This window comes from Trachurus trachurus (genome assembly GCF_905171665.1).
Source record: "Trachurus trachurus genome assembly, chromosome: 3".
Lineage (NCBI taxonomy): Eukaryota > Metazoa > Chordata > Actinopteri > Carangiformes > Carangidae > Trachurus > Trachurus trachurus.
The window spans coordinates 27413961-27437667 of record NC_139893.1 but is presented as its reverse complement, the minus strand read 5'-3'; the positions used below and the strand labels follow the sequence as shown (position 1 = coordinate 27437667).

General features: G+C 39.7%; 1 protein-coding gene across 1 annotated transcript; it reads right to left on the bottom strand.

The window, feature by feature from the left end:
* Positions 1-607: 607 nt before the first annotated feature.
* LOC311008050 (globoside alpha-1,3-N-acetylgalactosaminyltransferase 1-like) lies at positions 608-18139 on the bottom strand (the record flags this gene model as incomplete). The annotated part of the gene is made up of 9 exons (XM_084001483.1): positions 608-755; positions 1584-1661; positions 1793-1923; positions 2394-2549; positions 5713-5826; positions 7185-7293; positions 7427-7561; positions 17377-17409; positions 18081-18139. The coding sequence occupies 9 exons, from the start codon at positions 18137-18139 to the stop codon at positions 608-610; spliced, it is 963 nt and encodes a 320-aa protein (XP_083857609.1).
* Positions 18140-23707: the final 5568 nt, after the last annotated feature.

Below are 23707 nucleotides of genomic sequence, written 5' to 3'. Positions count from 1 at the left end.
ATACAATAGTCTAAGTGTGTGAAAATGGGTAGGCTACGTTAGGGTCTGATTCTTGCAATGTTTCTTGAATAAAACGCAATAGGCGTACTGCAATGTCGATGTGACTTAGCCTACTGTTCGGAGGAAAACAGGATTTCTAGTAGGCCTACTATTTTTCAGTTTTGGCATTTAAGTTTTAAGTTGAGCATTTACTGACTGAAACAATCAAAAAGCTGTGGAGTTGCATTATTTTCTTGTAAACAGTTTTTATTTATTTTTTTTCAGTGAATTAAAATAAACGTAGCCTAACTAAACTAAATAAAAAACAATGAAATCAAGTTTGTAAAACAGGAAGAAAGCCCTTGATTTTGATCATCATCATATGCATTCCCATTGATTACAAAATACTTGAACAATAATAATAATAGGAAATGCCACCATAAAAAGCTTAAATGTGCTGTAAATCCCCGAGAATCCAAAAACCCTTCACTGCGTCATGCACCACATACTGTATCATGTACCCTCCCCAATACCACCTCTTCCAATTTTGTCTTTTTTTTTTTTTAAGTAGGCTATTTTTTATGATTATTCAGAACATTCAGGGTCTTCATACAGTGTTGACACAATTTCAGTGTCCACCATTGGGCCGCACTTCTGCATAGTTCTTAACCATCTGGGAGATCCTGACCACTTTGATGTCCGCTGGCATCTTATCGTAGTCCGACCACAGGTATTCTGGAGACAGCACCTTGGTTGGTTTGTTGTACAACAGGTACCTATGTGGAAGGTTTTGCAAAGCAAAGCAGCTTGACTTGTATGACATTCAAAGTTCCTTACAGATCTAAATTAAAAACTCTAAATAACTAATAAAAACTAATAACGATAGTTTCTAAAATGTCCTGTTGGCTAAACCAATGAATCAGTCTATGTCTAATAGAGGTTGAAGATAAAAAGTAAATGAAATTTCATAACAGGTCAAATTTCATTGTAATTGATTAACAATTTAAAATTCAAAATAGCAAAAGCACAGACAATATTATAAGTTTAGAAAATACAATACACAAAAAAATACATCAACTGTTTGAACTGTCTTTTGTTCCAACACATTCAACTCAGTAATGTTGTTCGTTTACAGGAAACTGTTTCATGGTTCTGTGTAGACCACAATGGTCAAGGTTAGAGAAAGATCTTGTTCTGCTGCTTAATAACAGACCGAGTCCTCAGTGACGCCAGATGTTTCTTTAATCACTATCTCTAAAATGTTTTTATTGCCTAAATTGAACAACTGAGGTAAAATGGCACAAAAATGTTATAAATTATAAATGTGTGTGTGTGTGTGTGTGTGTGTGTGTGTGTGTGTGTGTGTGTGTGTGTGTGTGTGTGTGTGTGTGTGTGTGTGTGTGTGTGTGTGTGTGTGTGTGTGTGTGTGCATGCTCTAACCTTACCTTGCAGTGTTGGGCAAGTTACTGAAAACTAATTGGTTACAGACTAGTTACAGTAGCAAGTTCAGTCTACTGCAAGTTTCATGCATAAAGACAGGGACATGAAGATACTCGTATTGAAAACTTTAGACAGGAACTAATGAACCAACTGTGACCCTGTACCTGTTGAGGTGACTCTCTTCCTGCCACACAGCCTCAATCTTATTTTTGGTGTCCTTCTCTGACTCTTCATAACAGTACCTGGTGAATGAAAGAGGCAGAGCTCTGAGACAAGGCAAATGTTTTTACCCTTTCAGTATCTAAGACGTTATATTGGCTTTTGATTTGAAACAGCATGAAAATAACTTGAGGCATAATTTGGTTTTGCCTACTTGACCAGCTTGTACATTTCCTCCAGGTATCCACCCCACACAGCAGCAGTGTAATAGTAGTCTCCTTCCTCAGCAGGGATGTATGCCGTGGACTGGGGCCGACGCTCATATGGAAAACTATCTCTGGATGTCTGAGGAAAAGATATGAACTTATTGATTTAAAAAGATTAGATTAGATAGGCTTTATTAGGGGTGGTGGACCACCTTCCTGACGGCTTGAGTGAAAGTTCTGCGTGAGGACGGTGGTAAGAATTCACTGCAATGGCCTTTGAGTGACTCCAAATTGTTAGACATGGTTTAGATTACTCAAGTTAAAACCATGATTTTTTTGGCCGTTTTTATTAGACACAGTGAGGTTCCAAACCAAGAAATTATTCCAAAAGTTAAAACTGACTCAAGAAAGGAAGAATAAAACATGATCTGTCGACCCGATAACCCCTCAGCTTTCCTCAGAAAATTTGATTGGCTTTTTTTACAGATCATCAAAAGTCATTTTGTCATCTAAGATGGTTGTGCACCTGCTGGAAGTATAATTCAACAATAACCCCAAAACACATAGGTCAAAATAAATGAGTAGAACACAAAATAAGTGAATATTTACATTCACTTCAAATGAACAGTGTATGAGAAAGATCAAGACCTTGTAGTAGCCACGGTGAAGCACAGCAGATAGCGGGCTGAGGGACTCTGCTCCAAAGCGGTTGTGGAAGAGGCTGTCCACGTCCATCATAAAAAGATAATCTGCTTCTTCACGAATCTGAAATCATGACAGATGAGACATGGGACCCGACATTTCACTATAGTGATATTGTGAAATTAGACATAACAAATGTCATGTGTCATGCCCTGTGTCTTGTCTTGGTGTCATTTTCTTCGTGGTTGAGTTTCCTGTTTTACTTTGGAATTCTTGTCTTGTTTTCCTGTGTGTCGTGGTCTGTGTCTTTGTCCTAGTTAAGTTCCTGTTTTATTTTGAAGTTCCGTGTCCTGTCTTCCTGTGTGCTCCATGTTCGTTTCACCTGTCTTGATTGCACCGCCTGTGTCTACCCTTGTGTATTTAAAGCAGTGCGTAACTTCTATCGCCCCCTAAAGGATTTCTGCATTATTACCACGATACGGCCGGCACCTCAATATGGCGTATGGCCTGGTGTAACCCGCCCCTCCCCTCCCCACCGCTTGTCACTCTCTTTCTTGGCCAACAGACCTTGTGCCGAACAGGAAGGCTTTTTCTTTTTAGTAGGATTCACTTCTGAACCTCTCGGTCACTTCTTCGGGTTCTCCGCCATGTTGCTTCTAGCAGTGCTGTCCTCCCCCCCTCCCTTCTCGTTGTCAGGTAAAACCAAGTAGAACGTTATGCTAGCTACGTTCCAGGCAGGCTTTTGAAACCGTAAGTTACGACTTCAAGTCACGACGAGTGTTCCAGGCTAACTCGTGTTTTTCTGACCTGTTACCCGTGAAAGTGCACTATAACGGCTGTCAAACTCGTAACTTCCCACCCGTGAACTCGTACCAGATCGAACTGGTACGAGTTCACAGGTCGGAAGAACATCCATCCGAGTTGCCTGCGTAGCCGATGTTCATATCTGGCACTCTGCGTTGTGTTTCTCTCACGGCCTGCCCTAGGTGGGGTCTGAACCCTGGTGTCCTGCATGGCAGGCGACGATGCTAACCGCTTCACCAAGAGGTTGACAACCGCTTTGCAAGTTGGTTAGCACGTCCTTTATGGGTGGAGTGAGTGCACATCCATTACACCTGGAACGCACCATTATTTCCTGTGCGCCAGCGCGGGAATGTCGCCAACTACACCAAATACAAAAAGAACAGATACAGAAAAATACCACGAGGTGTTAGAGGAGCCGAACGGCTTAATCAGCGTTGTATAATTTCCTCTTGTAGTGTCTTGGTTGAAACGGATCCAGACACGTAGAAGTTACGCTCTAGCCTATAGCTTTAACCTCAGCGTCTCCCTTTGTCCTTGTTAGTTTGTCGTCAGTGTTCTTGGAATCGTGTGCATGTCTGCTTAACAATTCCGTTTATCGATTCCGGGGTTTTTTTCTTTGCAAATGCGCGAGTTTCTGAACCAAACAACACACGCTGTGCTCGGGTCAGAACGAAGCAAACACGGCGTCGAGGCAGAAGCTAATATAAAGTGTGGGGGTTGAGTGATGTGACAGCATCGCCTGTCTCACCTATGGCACACACACACACACCTGTGAGTGTAACCCGGCCGACACTGTGTAGTGTGGCTGCTCCTGCGTCAAGAGTTGATGTCGCTGTTTACTGGATTGTTATTTTTGCGAGCCTCTCCCCGCCGTGACCTGACGCCCGACGGTCGGGCCGGTGTGTTCCTGGCTTTAGTTTATCAGCTCCAGGTGTTTTACCTGGAGCCGATGTAGCCTACACAGTGCCCACAAAGGCCTGTTATTACCGGACTGAACAAGAGATTAATGAAGTTACGTTAACTAATGCAAACAAACCCATTTCTCTTTTATTCCCTCACCCAATGAGAATCGATAAGAGAATTGATAAGGAATTGAATCGATAAGCAATATCGATAATGGAATCAGAATCGCTAAATTCTTATCAATTCCCATCCCTAGTCACCGAACCTGCGAATCTGCATTTGGGTCCTTCCCTACTAAACCCGACACCAAAACCAATAAGCAATATTCCAGAGCACTATACAAAATAAAACTGATTAAAATGTCACTTGCTCTAAAAAGTTTTTTGATTTAGATTTTTTTTTACATAAATTAAGTGTTGGGATGGTAAAGAACAAATTGCAAAGAAAAAAATCCGAAATTTTTATTTAATTTTAATTTTATAACCTGTGCACTGTAGTGTACGACAGGACTATATTGTTCTCAAACGTGTAATATTTTGATGCTATAATGTACATGGAAAGACTAGAATTATCATGTAAAATACAGTAATATATTATAAAAACTAATGTCAATTATAGGGTTTTCATTCTTTTTCATCAACTACACTATTTATCTTTGTGATTTCATCATTAGAGATGGTATTTCATTGACCATTCAGACGTTTTAGAGCAAAAGACAAACAGGCTGCATCTTATGCTATTATGATTAATGCCTCAACAAAAGGCTTGCTGTCCATCCATGAACAATTTTCATTGATTAATCATTATTTAGAGTCAAGAACAAAATCAAGGTACCTGTTTTCTGGAGTATATTTCCATGGGCATTCATTCTGCACTGATTTAAAACCTCAAAACCCTATGTTTCGGTTTCGGCCCATAGAAACCAATGGTGCACCACGTCAGCTCTGTCTCTTGATCTCCCTCATCTGGCTCTTCCTCATCTGAACTTTTACACTCTCCTACAGGATCATCATCTCACCATGGACTCTTATCCTCTGATAAATCAATTTCTGAATCCCCCTCATCTATTTAAGAATATAAGAATTTACTCAGCCTCTGTCAATGAGCTGTTCCCAAAGAAATGTGACGGAAACACAAGTACAGAGTCCCGATGTCCACTACAGTGTACATTAGTAAAATTAAGCTTTTTTTCATATGAAAAGTAAACAATTCAGTTCTGAAAATTTACTTCAGTGTTGCTGAGATGTTTATTTATAATAAACAATCAACATATAGGACTCAAAATACTTAAAATTGTAAATAGCATGCTCACTTGTACTCTTTCCCATAAAATCTGCTTGTTGCGATGTCGGCCATTTTTAAAAGAGATGCACAGGAAGTTTGGAAGGTCACACCCCCCACACACAAGATATCATTGGAAAGGGCCAGTTGTCCTCTGTAGTGAACACCAGGACTTAATAAGGTGACATGTTTAGTATGAGAGACATGGGTTTGAATATGATGTGCACTACAGTGTACAAAAATGGATTGCCGAGTCTCAGGAGGATATAGGTCTAGCACATTTCTCTTCTTACTCTACCTGTTTCTCGATGGCGTAGGTGGCCCACTTCATTCTGCTAAGAACTACATCCTGCCAGCGGGTGGCGCTGGGGACGTCCAGAACTGTGATCTTTCGGTCTTTACCCAGTTCAATCTGACCAGTGAGGGACAACAAAATATTAACTCTTTATCATTATCACTTACTGCTGTGTAATGGTGTAACTTACAACTTTAATAATACTACCAGTTCCTATCTGACCTTCTTATTTACATGTTGGGATACACACCTGTTTTTTAGTTAAAGGTTTAGTTACAGCTTTTCAATTAAGCAAATCTTCTGTGAATTATGCATAATGCAATGCAGTTGACCCTTTATAGGGCGCTCGTTGAAATACTTTGAAATTCAAAATTTCAACCTTAGATTGTTATTCTAGGACATAATGAGACTTAATTACAATTTTTCGAAATTTTTCATTTTCATGTAGAAATTGAAGGTCAACGAAGTGACCATTTATGGTTCCTTGCCCCTTTGTGGTAAAGAAAAATTCCAAGAAGTGTATGTATAGAAAATATTTTAAAAAATACATGAAGTGCAAGAATTATTTAGTTTTAGACATGTATGGCTTATAAGCTGTAAGCAGAATTTTTTTACAGAACAGCAGTACTCAAACACTTACATATATAATATATATTACAATAAGAATAATAATAATACAAATAATAATGATAAAAATAATTAACCCTTTCTAATTAAAATAATATTATTGTAATAATAATAATATGTATATAGGCATATAATATATAGTATTTTATACTATATACATATTATATTGTATTATTATAAAGTCACTCATTATAGCTTCAAAATGTCCTGTGAAATTAGTTAAAATTATCTCTGAATTACTGAATAGTTATATAAAAACCTTATACAACATGAATTAATCTAAAAAATTTACACAACTGTTTATAAGGTCATAAACTTAGAAAAATCACTCATATTCACTAGGTATTTATAGCTTCAAAATGTCTCAAATTCTCTCTAAATCACTGTAAATTTATATAAAAACCTCAGGCCACATTAAAACATACTTTCCTAAGATTTATTGCCTTATTTGTGAGGGAAATGCACTTATATGGTTTGTTACCTCAACAGGGCATTATGTCCAAAAACGGACACTTCCAGTGTTTATCATAAACGGGCATATGATCAAATATGGTCACTGCATTTTTCATGCATTATTTTCACTAATTTCACAAAGATCTCCATATTAAATTATTTAATATCAGTCAAGTAGTCAAATGCTAGCCCAATTTAATTTTTAATCGTCGTCAAGTTTCAGTTTCAGTGACCAAAACATTAATGTACATGTATATCAGGAAAATAACCTCAAAGTTGCAACAATGGTTGACAGAGACTGAAACGTCAGGAACAATCAATAAATTGTTATGGTGAGCAAGACCAGTGTACAGGACTCTCCTCTTTACTTTGCATATTATTAGGCAACAACTCACCTTGGGAACATTTTCTTCATTGTCCGTGAAGATGTAGTAAGTGAGCTTGAAGTCAACAAAAAAGTACTTTTCACCCGTCTCCAGGAAGCCTTTCAGGAAGCGGGTGTATCTACACAGATGGAGTAAAGCAAACCAGAAACATCGATAATGTCTAAGGCAAGACAATTACAGTTGCACTACATCACGGATGGTGAGCAGGATTCATTTCACCTTCAGTCAGTCGTATCAGCCTGTGCACCTACTTGCCCACAGCGAGCACCACCACAGCGATCCTTGGGTCCATTTTCTTATAGATGGCATCAATTACCACAGGGTCAAAGGTTCCCTCCCAAACCAGAGGAGCGTTCCAGTTTGTCACAGCGTTCACGTCAGTGCGTCTGGAGAGAATAAAGAATGAATGTGTTCAATTTCAATTCAAGTAACAAAAGCAGTCAATCATAATAATAACAATAATCATAATCACAATCATACAGAGGTGGGAGAAAGTCCTTATGTTGCAAGTCCAAGTAGAGTCTCAAGTCTTTGCTCTCAAGTCCCAAGTCAAGTCCAAGTCCTAAGATTTTTGTTTCGAGTCCCAACCAAGTCCTAAGATTTTTTTTCGAGTCCCAACCAAGTCCTAAGATTTTTGTTTCGAGTCCCAACCAAGTCCTAAGATTTTTTTTCGAGTCCCAACCAAGTCCTAAGATTTTTGTTTCGAGTCCCAACCAAGTCCTAAGATTTTTTTTCGAGTCCCAACCAAGTCCTAAGATTTTTGTTTTGAGTCCCAAACAAATCGATTATAAAGTTCTGTCACTTATTCATCTGTTTATTTTTATTCATATTCTATTGTAAAATGCTTTGTCAATATAAGTGCCTTCTCATGCCAATAAACTGCCTTCTCATGCCAATAAAGCTATTTAAAATTGACGTACAGTAACACGCCAGAAATCTTGCCTGATCAAACATGATCTGATGTAGCTAGTCTGTTGATGGTAGCCATCAAAGATACTCTATTAAACTGTCTTTGGGAGCCATGGAGCCGTTAGCCACACTGGTTTGTTATGCTACGTGTGCTGCAGTCAGCTGCTTCTTTATTGGTTACATTCAATTTCACGTCAAATTCTGCGGAGACGGTGACTCAGGATTGTCGTGTTCCCCCACACACAAGCCGACTTTTGATCCAAACGGTCACAATTGTTGGGGCCAACAATCGTAAATATTGAACATGTTTAATATTTACGATTGTCGCCGCCAAACGTTTTATGAGTCGATTGTCAGGAGAATTAAATCTTAAAACACCACACACTACAGGAGAATCTCATAAAATAATCTCAAGAGCCTAAGATAATCGGGCGATTTTTGTCTTTGGTCAGAAGGGGGAAAATCGGGGCAAAATCAGCCAGATTATCTTTATGTGTGGTAGGCATTAGTGTGTTGGCATTAATTATACAGCCAAGACTGATAACAGGAGTGGGTTCCATATAGAACGTCTCTGGCTGGCTGCTACAGTTTAACATTGATGTGACACTTTTTAAATTATTTTAATATTTGTGCTAGCTGCATGTGACTTGACTTGAATTCAAGTCTTTGCTCTCAAGTCCAAGTAGAGTCTCAAGTCTTTGCTCTCAAGTCCAAGTAGAGTCTCAAGTCTTTGCTCTCAAGTCCCAAGCGAGTCCAAGTCTTTTTTTGATTTGATCAAGCAAGTCTTAAGTCATCAAAATCGGGACTCGAGTCCAAGTCAAGTCTCAAGTCTCGAGTCCAAGTCCACACCTCTGCAATCATAATCATAATAATACATTTATTTATAGAGCACTTTCCGTCAAAGTGCTTTACAGGGATTAAAAACAGCAAAAAAGCACAAGCAATTACAAAAAGTATAAAGTATAAAAACAATTTAGACAAACAATTTTAAGAATTATAGACAATAGATAAAAGATGTGTTTTCAGCTTAGATTTAATGATGTCAACTGAGCATGCCAATCAAATGTCCTGTGGAAGACTTTTCCACAACATTGGTGCACGGAAAGAGAAAGCCCGCTCACCAAAGCTTTTCTTTTTTACCTTTGGGACACTAAGAAGCCCAGTCCCCTGGGAACGTAAGGAGCATGCAGGCTCGTAAAGATCAACCAGATCGGTCAAGTAAGCTGGTGCGAGACCGTTAACTATTTTGTAGGTGAGTAACAACAATCAGCTCTGACCTGCACTGAAATCCAGTGAAGGGAGGCCAGCACAGGAGTAATATGGTCATATCTAGATGAACCGGTCAAAATATGTGCTGCTGTATTCTGCACCATCTGCAGGCTTCAAAGACATTTCTTTGGCAACCCTGACAGAAGAACATTACAATAGTCCAACCTGGATGTTACAAAAGCATGTATGAGGACCTCAGTGTCTTTAAATGACAGGATAGAGCGAATCTTTGCAATCCTTCTCAGATGGAAAAATGCAACACGTGCCACTTCCTTAACATGAAGATCAAATGAGAGAGAATGATCAAAAAGAACGCCAAGGCTTTTATGGCCCTGTCCCAGTCTATGCGTACCGTAAGTATGATAGGGATTGATTGATTGAAGTCTAGTCAGCGGTGCAATAACTGGTGATCTGCTGCCTTTCAGTTTGCTGGTATTGGACTTGTTCCAGTTTTCAATGTTGCAGACCAAGCAATCAACAAACAATTAGACTGCACTACTTTTTTTTAACAGGCTTTTTCTTGTGTAACACAGTTTTGTACGACTTCCATGTCAAAGCCGGCAGGAACATTGAGCATGGCCACGGCTGGGTGTGTTGGTGCCATGTGATACGATCTCAGTTAGACTAACGTGTTCACGTGGATTTTCTGGTTTTAGTCAACCAACACAACATTATGGAAACGTACTACATGTAAATTAATTTATACTGTATTCTGAGTAGATTATTCAAACCATCACAAAAGCATCAGACCACAGGCCTTTACTACTCTGTCCACTCATAAACTCAAACTCAGACAAAGACTGACAATGGATCCCAGTGCTTCTGTTTATCTGATGTATTCAAAGGCCATCTCTTGACAACTTCCCATTTTGCTGAAACCTAATATCTTGTCAGTTATTTGGTGTGTACAGACACACCCTCCAGCCTTTGTTCCACCAATGGCAGCATGACTGGTGGGGAAGGCCTGGTCACAATGGTCTGTTGCTCAGGCCAAACTTTACTCCTTGAACAAACACAGTTCACAGTGACATGATTTCTGAGGTACAAAATCTAATCTTTGAAGCTAAATGTTTCAGATATGTAAACATGGTGGTTCACATATCACTGCTCTAACAGGACACAGTATTGAAAAGGTCACAGAACAGAAATATTGTGCATCTGGTTGGATCAAAAACTGACATTTAAACTTCACATTGATAAACTTGCAGGTAAATTAAAGCTAAAAAATTGGATTCTTATGCAGAAGCAAAAACTATTGGTGGTCTTATATGGTATACACAGAAATGTTTCTGCTTCCACTCTCACATCACTTGAGTCAGTTAATCACTCTGCAAGGTTGGTTACTTGTGACAACACCCTCAACTATCTGTGAGACAAGATTGAAAGACAACATGCCACCACTGCACGTCAGCACTTTTAAAGCAGAAGTAAGCGATCCGGTCGTTTTGGCTAACTTTCTGTCAGCCGATGGAGTTAGCATTCCCCGCCCTCGTCCCTATGTCACCACATTCACGCGCATCCCTTGGCTGCACACACAGAGAGGACCACCCCTTTATGCCGATCTCTCTCCTCATTGGATAAAGGTTGTAGGATACAAGGAAAGTTTTCTCCTCGGCTTACAGCAGAGCAGAGTGACTGACAGACCTGTGTTTCGGACCAAACACTCTATGATTGCTGTCGGAAGATATAACTATTTAAGACTTAGTGTATATTAACACAAATATTCTGCTTAATTCTGCGGTAACACTTTACAATAAGGTACACAAAATTAGAGTAGTTAATGAGTAACTAATGAAGAACTAATGAGGAACTAATGAGTAGTTAGTGAGGAATTGAGCTACACAAAATTACAGTAGTTACTGAGGAACTAAGCTACACAAAATTACAGTAGTTACTGAGGAACTACTGATTAATTAACTATTAGTTAATGGTCAGTTCTTCAGGAACCCCTGATCAAATTTCAGAGGAGTAGTTACTGAGGAACTAATGAGTAGTTAGTTAGGGAACTGAGATACACAAAATTAGAGTAGTTACTGAGGAACTAATGATTAACTAACTATTAGTTAATGGTCAGTTCTTCAGGAACCCCTGATCAAATTTCAGAGGAGTAGTTAATGAGGAACTAATGAGGAACTATTAATGATCAGTTCTTCATTAACTCATGATCAAATTTCATAGAAAGTTAATCACAACTTGATGATTAGTGAACTAGTTACTTCATCAGTACAGAATCATTACTCAGTAACATGTCCAGTAGTTAACCTTTATGACCTAAAGTGACACATAATGAGTGGTTTTTCATTTCTTCATCTTCATCTTTACATTAGTAGTTCCTTAAAAAAATCACAGACAGCATGATTCTTTAGAAGATTTTATTCATTAATTTCAGACCACATACACATCAATATGACCATCCATGTTGCCTTTGAAATAAATATGATAGTTTGTCACATGTTTGGTAGGCTAAATGAATGTATCATGGGGCTGTGTAGTACTGTATACTGATCACACCGTGGTTCACAGTAAAGTTGTTTGAGGTGCACAAAATTTAGAGTAGTTATTTACTATGAAACAAATTTGGAATGAATGAGGAACTCACTATTAGTTAATGGTGAGTTATTCAGTAACTCCTAATCAAATTACTGAGGAACTAACTATTAATTAATCATTAGTTACCCTTTTTGTGTACCTTAAGGTAAAGTGAGACATCAAAATGAGTAGGTAATGAGTACTGAATCATTACTTAATCATTAGTTACCCTTTTTGTGTACCTTATAGTAAAGTGAGAAATCAAATTGAGTAGGTAATGAGTACTGAATCATTAGTTACCCTTTTTGTGTACCTTATAGTAAAGCGAAACATCAAAATGACTAGGTAATGAGTACTGAATCATTACTGAATCATTAGTTACCCTTTTTGTGTACCTTATAGTAAAGTGAGACATCAATATGAGTAGGTAATAAGTACTGAATCATTACCTAGTCATTAGTTACTATTTTTGTGTAAGGTACACAAACATTACAGTATAGTTACTGATGAACTAATGAAGAACCAAAATAATAATTTGCCTCTATGTGCACCAAAATAACTTTTGTCTTCACGGGCACCAAAATAAGATTTTACCTGCACAGGTATACCAAAATAAAAAATTGTTTATGTCCACACACAAGAAAATATGATAGAATGTAAAAAAAAATAAAAATAAAAAGAGAAAGAAAAGAAAAGAAAAACCTTTGTAGCTTTCTTGTTTTAATAATAGCCTAATAAAAAATAACAAGTGTGTAGCGTCCCCAGCTAAATGATGGTCACAAATGATGAAACTGATGGTTCACATTCCTTTATTCCATGGACCGTATTCAGTTGCAGACACACCGTAAGAGCTATGAGAAGAAGAAAATAAAATACAGTTACCTTTCCTTTTACATAAATGAAATTATTTTTAACTGCTTTTATCACATAAACAATCATGTAAGTTGACTCCTTATCTATTTAATCAAAAGACAATATCCAAATGGAGTGCTGTATTACCATGAAATAAATATTTTTGACCGTTTGTTTTTAATCCAATAAACAGTTTTTAACCTTACCAGACCTCACATCAAACAGACAAAACAGTCCTGTTGCATTAATAAAACAATCAACGAGTTAGCTTAGCTCCATCTCACTTCAATGTATTCAAGTGAGATGGAGCTAAGCTAAGCTAACTAAGCCGAGCTGGCCAATGCTAATAGCTACCGCTAACCACAACATGTTCCATACATGAGACTATCAACGGCGACCAAACTCGAGCCGGAGATAAATATAGCATGAAAAGGTAACAAAAACAAACCTTGTGCCCCTTATTAGCCAGGTGCTAGGGCGTTTCATGTAAGTTAGGCACACTTTTAGCATTGAAGACACTCTGGCCTTGCAGACACACTGCCGGTAAAATCCGTAGCACCGGAAGTTTATGAGGTCTCGGCGAGACGCTTTCAAAATAAAAGCACTGAATATAACATCGGCTTAATATATAAGAAATAAAGCCCTAACCTTGACTAATGTTCAGAAACTAAATAAATAAACATAAAAACAACAAATGAAGTAATGTTCTTATCATATTAAAGGTCATTTACAAAGTGTCATTTGTCTTTTATTTTGGAAACGAGATCATCATTTCCTGTGCACCTTTACTGTGAGGAGCAGTGAATTCACTTGGCACAAGAGAAGCAATGGACCATGCAGGGAAAATCAAAAGAAGGAAAATCCCATTTCGACGATATCTCGAGGATGAGGGTGTGACCGTACAGTGATATTTTAATGGTATCTGTCTTTTTTTTTTTTTTTTGGAAGATGTGTAAGATGACTCCTCAAATTTTACTATGCTAACTTTCTCCAAAGTGACCTAGCATAGCATCAATGCTATGGTCGGTTAACAGAATGTAGCATTGATGCTACACTTGCACACGTTGTACAAAACATTAAATAACCTGTTAACTGCATCTGAATCGCGGGATTCTTTGCTTTCCGAGGGTCCTTGAATGGTGCCTCTATGAAAGTATGCTCAAGTGTTGCATTATGCTCAAGTGTTGCATTGATGCTAGCTCGGTTTAGCTCTGTTCCCTTACCATGTGGTTACATGACGCATATCGTCCCCTGTTGTCATAGAGGCACCATTCAAAAAATCCAGTGATTCAGATGCTGTTCACAACTCGTCTCTATCATATACAGTTCATAAGTTATTAAATATTTTGACAAAAATGTGCAACCTCAGCATCAATGCTATGCTCGGTTTAGCTTCTCTTCCAGTGTCACGTGTTGTCGTAGAGGCACCATTCAAAGACCCTCGGAAAGCGGATAACCCCCCGATTCAGATGCTGTTCACAGCTCGTCTCTATCATAAACGGTTCATAAGTTATTTAATGTTTTGTAAAACATGTGCAAGCGTCAGAGGTGGGAGAAAGTCCTTATGTTGCAAGTCCAAGTAGAGTCTCAAGTCTTTGCTCTCAAGTCCCAAGTCAAGTCCAAGTCCTAAGATTTTTGTTTCGAGTCCCAACCAAGTCCTAAGATTTTTTTTCGAGTCCCAACCAAGTCCTAAGATTTTTGTTTCGAGTCCCAACCAAGTCCTAAGATTTTTTTTCGAGTCCCAACCAAGTCCTAAGATTTTTGTTTCGAGTCCCAACCAAGTCCTAAGATTTTTTTTCGAGTCCCAACCAAGTCCTAAGATTTTTGTTTTGAGTCCCAAACAAATCGATTATAAAGTTCTGTCACTTATTCATCTGTTTATTTTTATTCATATTCTATTGTAAAATGCTTTGTCAATATAAGTGCCTTCTCATGCCAATAAACTGCCTTCTCATGCCAATAAAGCTATTTAAAATTGACGTACAGTAACACGCCAGAAATCTTGCCTGATCAAACATGATCTGATGTAGCTAGTCTGTTGATGGTAGCCATCAAAGATACTCTATTAAACTGTCTTTGGGAGCCATGGAGCCGTTAGCCACACTGGTTTGTTATGCTACGTGTGCTGCAGTCAGCTGCTTCTTTATTGGTTACATTCAATTTCACGTCAAATTCTGCGGAGACGGTGACTCAGGATTGTCGTGTTCCCCCACACACAAGCCGACTTTTGATCCAAACGGTCACAATTGTTGGGGCCAACAATCGTAAATATTGAACATGTTTAATATTTACGATTGTCGCCGCCAAACGTTTTATGAGTCGATTGTCAGGAGAATTAAATCTTAAAACACCACACACTACAGGAGAATCTCATAAAATAATCTCAAGAGCCTAAGATAATCGGGCGATTTTTGTCTTTGGTCAGAAGGGGGAAAATCGGGGCAAAATCAGCCAGATTATCTTTATGTGTGGTAGGCATTAGTGTGTTGGCATTAATTATACAGCCAAGACTGATAACAGGAGTGGGTTCCATATAGAACGTCTCTGGCTGGCTGCTACAGTTTAACATTGATGTGACACTTTTTAAATTATTTTAATATTTGTGCTAGCTGCATGTGACTTGACTTGAATTCAAGTCTTTGCTCTCAAGTCCAAGTAGAGTCTCAAGTCTTTGCTCTCAAGTCCAAGTAGAGTCTCAAGTCTTTGCTCTCAAGTCCCAAGCGAGTCCAAGTCTTTTTTTGATTTGATCAAGCAAGTCTTAAGTCATCAAAATCGGGACTCGAGTCCAAGTCAAGTCTCAAGTCTCGAGTCCAAGTCCACACCTCTGGCAAGCGTAGCATCAATGTAACGTTCGGTTAACCAAACTACGGTCGGTTTTAGAGGGCTAAATTCACTTTGGACAAAGTTATCTTACAGTAAATTTGAGGAGCAATCTTACCGAATTTGTATTAAAAAAAAAGAGAGAGATACCATTAAAATGTACTTATACTGTACGGTCACATCCTCATCCTTGATAGAACGTCTCTGATATAGTTGAGATGGGAGCTTCTGCTCTTCCTTGCTCTGTCCATTACTTCTCTCATCGTCGTCAAATGAATTCACTGCTCCTCACAGTAAAGCTGCACAGGTGAGCCACCCGAATTGAAGATCTTGTTTCCAAAATACAAGACAAATGACTTTTTTTTTTTAAGCAAGTAAGTTACAAAGGTTTTTGTTGTTGTTTTACATTCTATGTCATTTTGGTGCACATGGAGGCAAATGATTATTTTGGTTCCTCATTAGTTCATCAGTAACTACTGTAATGTTTGTGTACCTTACACAAAAAGAGTAACTAATGATTCAGTAATGATTCAGTACTCATTACCTAGTCATTTTGATGTCTCACTTTACTATAAGGTACACAAAAAGGGTAAGTAATGATTCAGTACTCATTACCTACTCAATTTGATTTCTCACTTTACTATAAGGTACACAAAAAGGGTAACTAATGATTAAGTAATGATTCAGTACTCATTACCTACTCATTTTGATGTCTCACTTTACCTTAAGGTACACAAAAAGGGTAACTAATGATTAATTAATAGTTAGTTCCTCAGTAATTTGATTAGGAGTTACTGAATAACTCACCATTAACTAATAGTGAGTTCCTCATTCATTCCAAATTTGTTTCATAGTAAATAACTACTCTAAATTTTGTGCACCTCAAACAACTTTACTGTGAACCACGGTGTGATCAGTATACAGTACTACACAGCCCCATGATACATTCATTTAGCCTACCAAACATGTGACAAACTATCATATTTATTTCAAAGGCAACATGGATGGTCATATTGATGTGTATGTGGTCTGAAATTAATGAATAAAATCTTCTAAAGAATCCTGCTGTCTGTGGTTTTTTAAGGAACTACTAATGTAAAGATGAAGATGAAGAAATGAAAAACCACTCATTATGTGTCACTTTAGGTCATAAAGGTTAACTACTGGACATGTTACTGAGTAATGATTCTGTACTGATGAAGTAACTAGTTCACTAATCATCAAGTTGTGATTAACTTTCTATGAAATTTGATCATGAGTTAATGAAGAACTGATCATTAATAGTTCCTCATTAGTTCCTCATTAACTACTCCTCTGAAATTTGATCAGGGGTTCCTGAAGAACTGACCATTAACTAATAGTTAGTTAATCATTAGTTCCTCAGTAACTACTCTAATTTTGTGTATCTCAGTTCCCTAACTAACTACTCATTAGTTCCTCAGTAACTACTCCTCTGAAATTTGATCAGGGGTTCCTGAAGAACTGACCATTAACTAATAGTTAATTAATCAGTAGTTCCTCAGTAACTACTGTAATTTTGTGTAGCTTAGTTCCTCAGTAACTACTGTAATTTTGTGTAGCTTAGTTCCTCACTAACTACTCATTAGTTCCTCATTAGTTCTTCATTAGTTACTCATTAACTACTCTAATTTTGTGTACCTTATTGTAAAGTGTTACCGAAGTAGAGAGATTTGTCCCAGATAGTTAAGACTGTGCAGAGAAGCGTAGTCAAGCTCCCAAATTTGGAGCTGCCCACATTGGAGGACTAGCAACATTATTAGACTTAAACAAGACAAAAGAAAATGCGTTTTCAATATCTTACCCTTTCTGTGTGCTCGGCTGCTCATATTTCAGTCTGGAGAGAAAAAAAAAAATTTGTTTAATTGTTTGAAACCTCTAAGGTCTGTGCCAACATGCATAAAGCAACAGACAGGTAAACACTGGCAGGTTGGCAGCATCAATAGTCCTGATGATAATGATGAAAGTGATAATTCCACACACCGTATGTTGTTTTCAGAGTGTCACTGCACTGAAAATCAGAATAGCGATGGCAGGTGACTCCATACAAAGCTGCTCTGTCTAGCGTACGGCAGCCCTGAGAGCTCAACTCAATGCAACTAAATACAACATAAAAACATGATCGTGCTACAAATTCAGAAAACAACTTCATCAATTTGATAAGACATGCATTGCAACTATACTTGCACAATTTGAAAAAAAGTACTTCTGATCCTTTGTGGTTTTTTGTAGTGCATGTGTTGAAGTTGTCTCTACAGAAGCTGAGAACAGCCACATATAGCCTTTTTTTTCATTGCCATTTTCTGGTGATAACTACTTATTATTTTGTTATCTCAATATAACAAAGTCCATTTTCTCATTACAATTAATTCATTTCTTTCGTTATCTATCCAAAAACCATGTCCTTCTGATAGGCTAACAAAATAATTTGGGTGGTGGTTGCCTAGCAACAAGGTTCACTGGTCAACTTAAAGGTACTGTACCTATATAAAAGAGGTACAGCCAGACCCATAGAAGAGAGAGTTTCGACACTCTTTGATCTCGCCGCACGCGATCACATGGTTCATGTAGCTTACACTGTCTACTACTTTATCATCACTATTAGATTCTGATTCAGATTCATGATTGAAATTCATTTTGACTTTCTAAAGACACCAACACACATAATACAGCACCAGAAAGAATACACAAAAACCATGACATCTACCGAATGCTGTTTATAGGTTTAATGGCAGAGGGGATGAAGCTTTTGCAGAAGCTTAGTTATTTATATTATATAGTGGCGGAGAGACAGCATTAATCAGTTTTTTTTTTGCAAAGGTAGGGTTGGAGATACTATTCTGGAGCATTTTTTACAAAATTGTTTGAAATCTTCTTCACATTCCAAGTGCAACCAATTAATTAAATGTTTTTTCACAAAAAGTCAGTCAGCTGTGCGTGTGTAAAAACAGCATCCAATCATTCTGAACGCGACATTAAAGTCAATTGGATCGTGATGTGTCAATCAAGCTGCCGTCTCTCTCCCTCCCTCCCTCCTCTGCTTGTACCGCATTACCACAACTAATCGCGTGCACGATCAGAGTCTTCAACGAGTTATGACCGCGGAAAAGACAACCAGCAGTGATCCAGTGTACCACACTTTAGTCCAGTAGGTGGCAATGTAGCTCTAAGCTTCATGCTGGGTGGTTTATTATGATGTTAGGTGCTTTCTTTTACGTGAATGAGCCATGAGAAAAAGCTGGCAGACAGTTAGCGATGCTGCGCAGTGACACGTGACAGTATTGCGGAAAGCCGTGTCACTTACATTGGGTTACTCCGCGGGCGTGATACCTTGCTTCACCTTGATTTGAACCCAACGCTGAACTAGCCTCGCGTCACCAGGCTCTTCAGAGAGGAGAAGAGCCTGGTTTCTATTAATTGCGAATTTTGTCTGCATTCTGGTTCCCGTCTTCTAGCAGATATGGAAATCCCCAAATTCACCAAAGTAAACATGTTCACCAACATAAAACTTATAAAAAAATACATTAAAGGGATAGTTCACCCAAAATTTAAATTTGTATTGAACACAGACTTGAGGATGTTAGCCAGCACCTGCAACTTCGGTGGGCTACAAGACTCCCTTATTATGGATAGGATTGTTTGTGACACACACAGCTCGAGTTGGAGAGAAAGACTGCTCAGAGAGGATGATTTGACACAGGATAAATGTCTACTGGTGTGTAGAGCTATGGAAATCTCTCGTGAGCACAGCAAGACTATTGAGGGACAAGTAGTTGAGGAAGTGCATGCTTTCCAGCGGAGAACAAAGGCAGACAAAAGTACAGAAATATCATGCAAATTTTGTGGAAGAATGCATGAAAGACAAAAAACTAAATGTCCTGCTTTTAGGAAAAGATGCAAAAAATGTGGAAAAGAAAACCACTTCGCAGTGACTTGCAGGAGCAAAGTGAGTCACAGAGAACAGAGGAAGAAAGTGCATGCTGTTACAGAACAATAAACACCCTGCTTGGCCGGAAAGCTAGTGAAGCCATAAAACTCATGAGAACATATTTGCCACTGATAGTATTGTTTCCACAACTGACAACAGTGAGTCGACATGGACTTTGGATGAGATAAAGACTGAGTTCAAGGATGTGTTCACAGGGGATAGGTGCTTGGAAGATGAATATAAAATTGAGATTGACTCCACTGTGGAACCTGTGAAACTCCCAAAGCGAAGAGTCCCTGTGGCTATGATGAAACCTCTACGAGAGGAAATACAGAGTCTTGTGGACAGAGAGATTATTGACTGCAGTACTGATTGGATAAGTGGAATGGTGTTGGTGCAGAAACCAAATGGAAAGCCCAGAATCTGCATCGACCCAAGACTGTTAAACAAGGCTCTGAAACTAAATAATTTCCCACTGCCAACTATAGATGACATTTTGCCAGACATGTCAAAAGCATGTCAAAGTCACTGTGTGCGATGTAAAACATGGATTCTGGCATGTGAAGCTAGCAGCAGAATCAAGCTACCTTACCACTTTTGCCACACCTTTTGGGAGATTTAGGTGGCTCAGGATGCCAATGGGTATCAGCCCAGCACCTGAGGTTTTTCAACGCAAGCTGATGCTAGCACTGGAGGGCTTGCCACTGGCATCCACATCATCGCGGATGATGTTCTCATCACAGGAGAAGGTGAAACAATGCAGAGCGTGAGTCTAGACCATGACAACAAACTCCGACAGTTCCTTCGGAGATGCAGAGAGAGAAACATCAAGTTGAATGCAGAAAAACTCAAGCTCAGAAAGCAGGAGGTGCCTTACATCGGACACCTTCTCACGGCTGAGGGTTTGAAAGTCGATCCTGAGAAGGTTCGAGCCATCACAGACATGCCACCACCTACAGACATTAAAGGTGTCCAGAGACTGGTAGGGATGGTGAACTATTTGGTAAAGTTTTATGAACACCTCTCAGACGACTGCGAGATACCGAGACAGCTAACACACAAGGAGAGTCTGTGGGAGTGGTCCGAGGTGCAGGAAAGTGCATTCAAGAGACTAAAAGACAAAATAACACTGCAATGCGACGCCAGTGAAACCGGGGTGGGAGCAGCTTTGACACAAAATGGCAGGCCTGTGGCGTATGGAAGCAGGGCACTAACACCGACAGAAATGGGCTACGCCCAGATTGAAAAGGAGTGCCTCGCCATAGTATTTGGGATGGAGAAGTTCCATCAGTATACTTACGGCCGACCTGTTAATCTACAATCAGACCACAAACCACTTGAAAATATCATCAAAAAACCACTGTGGAATGCACCGAAACGACTTCAGAGAATGTTGTTAAGACTGCAAAAATATGACCTAACTGTTACTTATGTTCCAGGTCGTGACATGCTACTGGCTGATACATTGAGCAGAGCGTATCTGAGAGACAGTTACAGAGGCCAGAGAGACTTGGAGGTTGAGGTCGTCAACATGGTGGCTTTTGTACCAATCTCAGCAGAGAGGCTGAGTGAGATACGTGCTGCGACACAGACAGACAAAAAGCTGCGAACCCTGATCAACACCATTCAGAAAGGGTGGGAACAAAACAAGAAATATGTACCTGTTGACATAATGCATTACTTTTCCTTTCAGGATGAACTGAGCACCCAGGATGGACTTGTTTTCAGGGGAGAGAGAGTTGTCATCCCTGAATCACTACAGGGTGACATCACTAAACGGATTCACTCATCACATCCATAGACTGTAAAAAGAATGGACGTAGCATCCGTGACGTCACCCATTGGTTTTGGGGAGTCGTTTTTGTGACTCAAATATGGCGGCCTGAACAGCGCCATGTTGGATTGGCCGGCTGAGAGCCCGCCCACTGGCCTCGAAGCAGCCTGTCTCCGGACCGCTCCGGACCTGTCACTCAATGTTTCCGCGCCCTAATTGACTAGAATTTTAAACCTAATAATAGTAAAACGGTAGAGTTTTTTAAAGATTCACCCCCCTCAGTGTGTGTGCGGGCGTAGAAACTATCGGTTGAGACCAAAAAACGTAATGGTACCAGGCTTTGATCATGTTTATTGACATGGGGGTCTATGGAGAGTTGCTCCCTTTTGGTACCAGCCCCCAGCGACAGCCAAGGGGATTGCAGTTTTTGAACGCGGAAGTGAGCTTCACTTCTCAGACCAACAACTGCCCCCTTGATCACATCTAGGGATTAAGGGATGTCTGAGGCGGGCAAGAGAATGTATTTATTGGGCAGGTATGAATGAACACATAAGAACATTTGTGACAAAGTGTGATGTGTGCAGGTCAATAGATCATAAGCAGCAGAAAGAGACACTTCAGCCGCACAAGATCACAAACAGACCATGGGCTAAAGTACTGACCTCTTTAGTTTTGAAGGCAGAGATTATCTGATAACAGTAGACTACTTTTCCAAATTTTGGGAAATTGATTACCTCCCAGACACAATGTCAAGCACAGTTATCAGGAAGTTAAAAGCACACTTTGCCAGACAGGGGATTCCAGATGTTGTCATTTCTGACAATGGGCCCCAGTATTCATCCAGAGAGTTCAAAAAATTCAGCCAAAATTGTGAATTCACTCACATTATTTCTTCACCGGGCTGCCCACAAAGTAACGGGAAAGCAGAATCAGCTGTGAAGACAGGTAAGCGGCTTATGAAGAAGGCAAATATGTCTGGACAGAATCCATACCTGTCCATACTGGATAGAAACACCCCAACACAAGGGCTGAATGCAAGTACCAGCACAGAGGCTCTTGAGTAGACGGACAAAGACTCTGCTGCCCATCAAAGAATGCCTTTTGAAGCCAAAAGTGATAGACATCAAAGAAGGACTCATACACAACCAACAAAGACAAGCAACATATTACAATTGCACAGCAAAAGACATGAACACATTTAACGCTGGGGACTGTGTGCGAGTTCAGCCACTTGAGCAGAGAGCAAGGGTGGTGACTGCAGTGGGTCATAGATTCTACAAAGTGGAGCTGGACTCTGGCAGTGTCCTGAGACGGAATTGTTTTATGTTTTAGCTGTGTGAAGCTGTGTTTATTATAACAATGCATTAAAATATCAGAAAATGCATAAATGGGGTTCAACGCTGGAATAGTGTTTGGTCCTCCATGACGTGCATCACTTCCGCATTCTGCGATTACAACAGAAGTCTATCGAAGACTGGCAACTCTCTCTTTCTATGGGCCTGGGTACAGCTGTTAACCAACTGCCTACAGGATGTTAGCAGTTAGCCGCTGTATGTTGGTAGCAGGAGGCTTATAAAGCAAGTCTGTCGCAAGTTAACTCAACTAATGGTGGCTGTTGAAAACACACATCTATTAGTGGTGGATCAATGTTCCAATCCTTGAAACAGCAGCGCTATGTCGTGCACGTACAACATCATCACAAAACATGTCTATAAATGAATGATCATTCAGGCTCGAACAGTACACATTACATCGGTACAGCCGTGAAATGTGACTTCCTGTGTTTAAAGTCCCACTCCCGCGACCCTTTTCGGTCATGTTAAAACCAGCTCATTAGCAATGCACATTAGCAATGCACCTCTGGAGGGTGGGCAGAGACTGCGCTGCTCTGCACCCGCCCAGCCACCTCCTCGCACCCCACCCCCGCTTGCTGACAGCTGGACATTGTACAATTACAGATTCAGCGCGTGTAGCGTAAAACTCTACACTGGGATTCAATTCCAGACTGGAACATAGTCCTTGCTCATGGTGCAAGCTGCTCTACCAGGTGACCTGTTACCTGTTATACCTTGACAGCTACACCGAGCTGTGAAGCCTTTCACCTCTGAGCCAGATGCAGAGCAGGGCGGGAGCTTGTAGCACTAGTGCCCTCCCCTGGAGCTGTGACACGTCAGCTCCAGTCTCCCTGAAACTGCCAGTTTGCGCCTGCCATTGGTTCACAGCAGTTTGAAGGCAGAAAAACTCAGAAATGCAATTTTGCACTTCTTTCCCTGCTACTATGTCCTCTAGCATCAGAAAAATGCCACAGGAACATGTGAAAAGCTCGAAAAACACGATTTTCACGGGAGTGGGTCTTTAAACCAACAAAGTCTTCTTATTCATGGGTTGCAGTGATGTCACGTCGAAGGGACCGCCGCCATATTTGTGTCCGAT